General features: G+C 47.1%; 1 protein-coding gene across 4 annotated transcripts in view; it reads right to left on the bottom strand.

Annotated features, from left to right (window-relative positions):
* Positions 1 to 7,525, bottom strand: part of atf7b (activating transcription factor 7b) — an 8,515-nt gene extending 990 nt beyond the window's left edge. The window contains exons 1-12 of one of the 4 annotated variants that reach the window (XM_069708337.1): positions 7,266 to 7,525; positions 6,224 to 6,285; positions 5,796 to 5,892; positions 5,513 to 5,640; positions 5,252 to 5,386; positions 4,964 to 5,121; positions 4,463 to 4,559; positions 4,224 to 4,343; positions 3,914 to 4,063; positions 1,430 to 1,618; positions 1,209 to 1,314; positions 1 to 1,066 (exon numbers count right to left, since the gene is read on the bottom strand). The exon at positions 1 to 1,066 is cut by the window's left edge and continues 990 nt beyond it. In XM_069708337.1, coding sequence (XP_069564438.1) covers positions 831 to 1,066; positions 1,209 to 1,314; positions 1,430 to 1,618; positions 3,914 to 4,063; positions 4,224 to 4,343; positions 4,463 to 4,559; positions 4,964 to 5,121; positions 5,252 to 5,386; positions 5,513 to 5,640; positions 5,796 to 5,892; positions 6,224 to 6,285; positions 7,266 to 7,398 — 1,611 coding nt within the window. In that variant the 5' untranslated portion in view covers positions 7,399 to 7,525 and the 3' untranslated portion in view covers positions 1 to 830. Of the gene's footprint in view, positions 1,094 to 1,208; positions 1,315 to 1,429; positions 1,619 to 3,913; positions 4,064 to 4,223; positions 4,344 to 4,462; positions 4,560 to 4,963; positions 5,122 to 5,251; positions 5,387 to 5,512; positions 5,641 to 5,795; positions 5,893 to 6,223; positions 6,286 to 7,265 lie in introns of all 4 variants that reach the window. The other 3 variants (XM_069708353.1, XM_069708345.1, XM_069708363.1) reach the window with 3 other exon arrangements.
* Between the last annotated feature and the right edge of the window lie 54 nt (positions 7,526 to 7,579).

The raw sequence follows: 7,579 nt of genomic DNA, 5'->3' as shown, positions 1-7,579 counted from the left end.
CCATTCCAAATGGGTTCAAATAGATGATGATTAAAAAAAAAATAATAATAATAAAAAAACAAAGTCAGGCACACAATCACAGGGTAAACAGTGTACACATCTACAATTTGGTTTGTTATGAACTCAGATGACTCAACCGTAACAGCTAATCAACCTAAAAGAAAAAACACAGACATGAAACTTAAGGTCAGAAAAGCAAACTAAGAAAACAGAGGAGCATTAAAACACTTTCTGGGCTGCCGCTTACTGCATTTAAACAGCTGATCTCGCACCATATTTTCACTGCATTATGTCAACAAGCAGGATCAGGCATAAAAATCGTTTTCTTACACGTGAAAAAAAATACAAGATACCTCGTCAGCTTGGAGAGAAACAGACCTCATCACAGCCAGTGTGTGGGAAGAAGTTGGACTTAAGCTGCTTTCAAGAGAAATGAAAACATAACAGAGGATTTTTTTCATTCATATTTCTCATTCCAAATCTGAAACCATTTTTTTCTCCAACAGTGATAACTGAACAAGAAAAGACCTCAAACCCTGCAGAGAGAAAGTCCGACGTGGGATTCGTATTTACATACAGACAAAGAGATGAAGCTTCTCTGAGAAGGGAGCCTGCTGGGAGTGGAGGGTCGGCGGAGGCACTGTGCCATGTCTCTGTGTGATTATCGTTGGCTGTGAGGGAAGGGGGGTATCTCAACTCTGGGGCGGGGCGGGGCGGGGGGCGGGTTGAGGTTGTTTCCCTCTTTAAAAAACAAAAAACAAACAACAACTTTTCACCAGTCCGGCCTCCAAATGCCACTCGAGTTCATTCCGGCTACGTGTGTCCGCACATCATCTCGGGGCCGACTGGGACTGCGTTGCCATGACAACCCCTCCAGGCTGGCCCGAGCCCATGCCGGCCAGGACCGACATGGCCACCGCCTCCGCAGCGCGGACGCTCATCCCGTTGATGGTGGCCCCCGGGCTGGAGGCCGAGGCGGGGGGTGACGCTCCGTGTTGGATAACAGCCGCCGGGGAGCCGATCGGTTCGGTGGAAGCGTCCCTGGAGGTGTCCTCCCCTCCTGCAGCTACAGACAGAGAGAGACACATTCACCCTTAAGAGAGGTGAGCGAGTGAGAGTGACACATTAGATGGGATGAGATGGCAGATGAATCCTGACACAACAAATGACACAGCAGAGAGAGTTGGTTCACGATCTCATGCGGTTACCTAAGAAAGCTGCCTTCTTCTGCATTACAGTGACGGGGCAGTCTTTGTGAGCCAGGAGGAGCTGCTTCAGCTGAGCCACTTCGTTCCTCAGTAGGGAGACTTCATTCTGACAGCAGCATAAAACACAAGTCATTCCCAGCACGCCCCTCCTTGTCACGTGATCAGGAGGCCAATGAACGAGCGCGTTCAGGTGGCTGATTTCCACCCTGGAGCGGACTCACCGTCAGCGACACGTTCATGCTGGCGAGATCGTCCGCCTTCTTCTCCAGAGAGTTAACCCACAGCTTTCGTTTTTGCCTGCAGCGCGACGCGGCCGCCCGGTTTCTTTCCAGAAAACGCTGCCTCCGCTCGTCGGGGTCCATCTCCGACGCTCGCCGCCGCCGCCCTCCTGTTGGCTGAGCAGGGGACACCTGGAGAATGAGGAAGGAGGTAAAAGTGGGCTACTTTGAATAAATCTGGTCACTCTGTCGGGCGGGTGGAAGTGCATGCGGCACTCCTCACGTTTAATGTGCTGCTGAAAAGGCATCCGGGTCAACTTGTTAATGATTATTTAGTTCACACAATCACTCCATTTTTAATTTCTAGACTATGAAAGAATCCGACGTGGCTAGACGGAGAATTACTGAAGGAACATTGTACACGTTCAGGTCGATCAAAGGTGTCCTTCACGTTGCCGTCTGGTCCTCGGTGTGTATGGATGCAGGTGTGTGTGTACAGTGGTGTAAAAAAGTGTTTGCCTCCTTCCTGATTTCTTATTTTTTGCATGTCTGTCACACTTAAATGTTTCAGATCATCAAACAAATTTAAATATTACTATATATATTATATATAACAAACCAATAAACACAGTCAACATATATATATATATATATATGTATATATATACATACAGTACAGTATATATCTATATATATATATAATATACAAGCAACCAAGAAACACAGTCAACAGTGTTTTTGTACTGTGATGGATTTTGCCAGAGGTGAGTTATTGTAAAGTCTTATGGCAGTGGGCAGGAATGATCTCCTGTATCTGTCCTAGTCAAAGATAACACAAGTAAACACAAAATGCAGTTTTTAAATGAAGGTTTTTATTATTAAGGGAGAAAAACAATCCAAACCCACATGGCTCTGTGTGAAAAAGTGTTTGCCCCCTCCTGTTAAAACATAATTTACAGTAACTGTGGTTTATCACACCTGAGTTCAATTTCTCCAGCCACACCCAGGCCTGATTACTGACACACCTGTTCTCAATCAAGAAATCACTTCAATAGGACCTGCCTGACAAACTGAAGTAGACCAAAAGATCCTCAAAAGATAGACATCATGTTGAGATCCAAAGAAATTCAGGAACAAATGAGAAAGAAAGTAATTGAGATCTATCAGTCTGGAAAAGGTTCTAAAGCCATTTCTAAAGCTTTGGGACTCCAGAGAACCACAGTGAGAACCATTATCCACAAATGGAGAAAACATGGAACAGTGGTGAACCTTCCCAGGAGCGGCCGGCCGACCAAAATTACCCCAAGAGAGCAGCGACGACTCATCCGAGAGGTCACAAAAGACCCCACGACAACATCCAAAGAACTGCAGGCCTCACTTGCCTCAGTTAAGGTCAGTGTTCATGACTCCACCAGAAGAAAGAGACTCGGCAAAAATGGCTGCATGGCAGAGTTCCAAGACCAAAACCACCGCTGAGCAAAAAGAACATTAAGGCTCGTCTCATTTTTGCCAGAAAACATCTTGATGATCCCGGAGACTTTTGGGAAAATACTCTGTGGACTGACGAGGCCAAAGTTGAACTTTTTGGAAGGTGTGTGTCCCGTTACATCTGGCGTAAAAGTAATACCGCATTTCAGAAGAAGAACATCATACCAACAGTAAAATATGGTGGTGGTAGTGTGATGGTCTGGGGCTGTTTTGCTGCTTCAGGACCTGGAAGACTTGCTGTGATAAATGGAACCATGAATTCTACCGTCTACCAAAAAATCCTGAAGGAGAACGTCCGGCCGTCTGTTCGTGACCTCAAGCTGAAGCCAACTTGGGTTCTGCAGCAGGACAATGATCCAAAACACAGCAGCAAGTCCACCTCTGAATGGATGAAGAAAAACAAAATGAAGACTTTGGAGTGGCCTAGTCAAAGTCCTGACCTGAATCCTGTTGAGATGCTGTGGCGTGACCTTAAAAAGGAGGTTGGTGCTGGAAAACCCTCCAATGTGGCTGAATTACAACAACAACTCTGTAAAGATGAGTCGGCCAACATTCCTCCACCGCTGGAAAAGACTCATTGGAAGTTATCGCAAACGCTTGATTGCAGTTGTTGCTGCTGAGGGTGGTCCAACCAGTTATTAGGTTTAGAGGGAAACACTTTTTCACACAGGGCCATGTGGGTTTGGATTGTTTTTCTCCCTTCATAATAAAAACCTTCATTTAAAAACTGCATTTTGTGTTTACTTGTGTTATCTTTGACTAATATTTAAATTTGTTTGATGATCTGAAACATTTAAGTGTGACAGACATGCAAAAAAATAAGAAATCAGGAAGGGGGCAAACACTTTTTCACACCCCTGTATGCAGGTGTGTATGGATGCAGGTGTGTATGGATGCAGGTGTGTATAGATGCAGGTGTGTATAGATGCAGGTGTGTATGGATGCAGGTGTGTATGGATGCAGGTGTGTATAGATGCAGGTGTGTATGGATGACTGTACCTGTGGTTGTGCAGGTGACGGTGCGTCGGAGTTCTGGCTGGGCTGCTGGCCGTGTTCCTGCCGCTGGGGGACAGCAGGGATGGATCCTGACCCCCCACCGGCTCCATCTTGTGCTCCCGGGCCCTGATGACATAGAGCTGCCTTCAGCCGCTACAGACACACAGACGACACACCGTGTAGGTAGTGTAATGGAACACAACTTGAGTTTTACAGATGTAATAAATGACTTTATACAAATGGAATCTTTTTTTATTTCTTTGCTTAAACCCTGCCGCTTTTAAAATGACGGCAGTGTGACTGATGGTCTCACCATCCTGGTCTCAGAGTGAAGACTGTACCCAGACGGGGAAGAGGAAGCGCTGCTCGGCCCTCCGACAGGAGGTCCCGGGATCCCGGGGATGTTCGGCACCGAGTTCACCGGCCTCGCAAGCTCCACATCGCAAACAAATACCCAGGAAGGGAAAGGAAGAGAAAAACAGACGGGGAAACGGTAAAATAACTTGTTGATAATTTGTTATCAATTATTTTCAAGTTTTGAAAGAGACTTACAGATATGACCGAGGTCATCTGCACCGGACTGGGCAGGAGAGGGACCGTCTGCCCATTAGGGAGGTGCCTCACCAGTGGATACGAGCTTGTGGGGGAGCTGTTGACAACGTGAGACACTTGTAAAAAGATGGTCCTCCACTGCAGAGAACAGGCTGACAACCAAGACGAGAAAATCATTTATTTTCTCTCTCAAGTCCCATTTAAAAACCAGAATGTGAGATGTAGAACTCCTAAAGAGGAGATTTATTGATTTATTTAAGAGTCCCGTTTTTCTGCATATGGAGGACTGAGATCTTCCCTCAATCAGAGCAACATGTTTCTACCCGTCTGAGATCAAACAGCTGCTCCAACCTGGATCGCACCGTGTGACTTGTTTACTTGCTGCTTAGTTGTTGCGGTGACTTCGACTGACTTTTGAGTTTTTGTACATTTTCACACGTGTTAACTTGCGTTTTAACATCAAGTAAAAAGCAAACGGCAGAGAAAAACAATGACGTTTACTTGAGCTGTCTGTTGGAGGGCGGAGCTTGTGTGATAACAGAAGTCGGAGACGGCAGAGTCGGGTGAAGTGGCTCATTGCTCAAATGAAGGGGGAGAGAACCCGGACGCACGATGGTTGGAGTGGGAGCAGAACTCACGACAGGCTTCGTCGGTATCTCCTGTGAAATGAAACGACACAACAAGCTGTTTTTCATTCATGAAGGAAGTTTATCCTCGTCGACCAGTGAACCTGCGAACAGGTCGTCTGACCGCAGAGGCAGTGGGAACGATTTGTACCTCGCCTCTCACCCGTGAGTCTCCGCTGTCGTCGGACATGCTGGACGAGGAATCGGGACTGTCGGGGGGGGAAGAGTCAACTTGTAAAGGACCCTCGTCCTCATCTTTTACTTCGGATGGTGTCTGTAACGGTGCAGCCTTCAAGGCCAGAAGCACCAGATGACGAGAGGAGAGTTTTAACATCATCTTAAATCATAAAACGCCTGACGCTGACGCAACTCTATTTCATAACAAGAGAAAACCAACAGAAACGGCATGAATCTTTTGTCTCACTGGGTGTTTCGTCCGATGCTCGTCGTCCTGTGCTTTGCTAAACTCGTGTTCGAAGGAGCTGGCGAGCTCGTTGAACAGACCGACCTCCTCGCAGTTCTTCAGGAAGCGTGTGGGTGTTGGCGTCTGGTCTGCAAAATTAAATTTAAAAACTGTACGGCTCAGAAACATCCTTCTTTCAAACAGACACAGAGAAGTACATCAACACAGGTCTTTAGATCGTTTACAACTTCATTACTACACAATTCAGCTTCACTTAAACATAAACAAATGGTGATGAAATTACCTGCAATGATAACAGAGTCTGTCCTGGCGGGACCAAATTTTAATGTCATTTCATGCTTGTGTTTGTGGACTGACAGGTGGTCTTCATTTGTGAATCTCTGCAAGACATGAACAAAATAATACAGTTAGTTACGTGAAGAATATGAAGAAAAGGATCAGTGTGTTTACTGTGCTGCCGAACCGTGACGAAGAACCAATCAAAAGAACTTATTCACAGCGGATGTGAGCTGGACACGTTAATTAGGCCACTATGGAAGCAGCGTTATTGTGTTTGATCACCGTCTACACGGTTCAGCACCTCGGACCGTAAACGTTAGCTGCGAGATAAAATTGCAGGTCATGTAAAGAGAAAAAGGGGCAAGTGGTGGTTTCAGATTTCTGGGGCTGAATGTTTTCACATGAGGCAGATGTGTGTTCAGAAGAACCTACCTGCCCACATCCGAGGGCGGTGCATACGAAGGGTCGGTCATCCCCCATCTCAGACAAATGTTCTGCAAGAGAGAGCAACAAACAGAGACACTTATTATCTGCTTTATAAATTCATGCCGGAGGCGATCGAACAGCTGATGGCCATATGATATTACAGACAGTGTCAGTAGTGTCGCTTTTTATTGATCTATTCCAGTTTTTAGACTTTGACAACGATTATTCAGAAGTAATTGGGTGGACCAGAAAAATAGTCCAGATGTTACCGCGTGTTATTCAGGTGTATTATCAACCTGCGGCATCACGAGTGGCCCGTGCACCTGTTGGGACATATAGCCTGTGTTCTATCAGCGGTGATATTATGGGCTGTTTCGGAGGGACGCAGGCCGAGGACTGCTGCTCTGGACTCGGTACCTCCAACGATGAGGCAGCAAGAGCCACAGAGCCACCGAGCGAGCTGTCAGTGCGCTGCCCGACCCGAGTCACCGGGCGAGCCGCTGTCACTGTCCGGGTCGTCCGGCTGCGTGCTTCAGATTACAGATTACAGACTACAGACTGGACAGGTTGGACTAAAATACCAAATTATGTAGCTGGCCTTAGACTCCATGAGAGATGGGCCTGGAGGGAGCATGTCCTTCCCGCTGACCACACCGACACACTCGGTTTCCACAACCCCGACTGACATGTCAGCGGACCGACGCGGACGCTAACGTCGCAGAAACTAATTACAAATAACGAGACGCGCCTTTGAACGTGGAGCTGTTGAACGTGGAGCTGTTGAACGTGGAGCTGTTGAACGTGGAGCTGTTGAACGTGGAGAGCTCGGAGTCACAGGGCGGCGAAGCTAAACATCATGCTAACTGCTAATCGAAGCTTCGTTAGCATACCCGGCCAGTTTACACACGGCTAGCCGTTAGCGTGCTAATGCTAACAGAAAGCTGCGCTCGTAGCCGAGCTGCGGAGCCGCGTGGACCACATTAACAGGATTTATTTGACAAAACGTCCGAATTAACATGAAACGTATCCGAAGTGTGAGCCGACTGACCCGACGTTTGGCCTCCTCTCCCTGCTCCGGACAGCGCTGCTCCGCTGCTGCTGCTGGCCGTTGTTGACACTCTGACACTTCCATCAGCCAAACACCGCGAGAGTTGCAACTCCACGATGTTACGTAACACCATCGATCCGAGAAAACGTAAACATCATGCCCAATCCATCGATAGATCAATATTTACACATCATCCGACTTTTGTGTTCATAGTTGAAGTTTCACGTCAACCCTGTTTAAATGCTGTTCCGCCATGTTCGAGTCACCAAATCAGCAAAAAGAGAGCGAGCCAAATGTGCAGTCATGTCGTGTTT

This window comes from Brachyistius frenatus, unplaced genomic scaffold (assembly GCF_029030835.1).
Source record: "Brachyistius frenatus isolate BFR_SWC_R1_liver_20210118 unplaced genomic scaffold, ASM2903083v1 Contig_4, whole genome shotgun sequence".
NCBI classification, from domain to species: domain Eukaryota; kingdom Metazoa; phylum Chordata; class Actinopteri; family Embiotocidae; genus Brachyistius; species Brachyistius frenatus.
The sequence above is the reverse complement of the archived record's forward strand: the minus strand, read 5'-3'. Positions and strand labels throughout refer to the sequence as shown.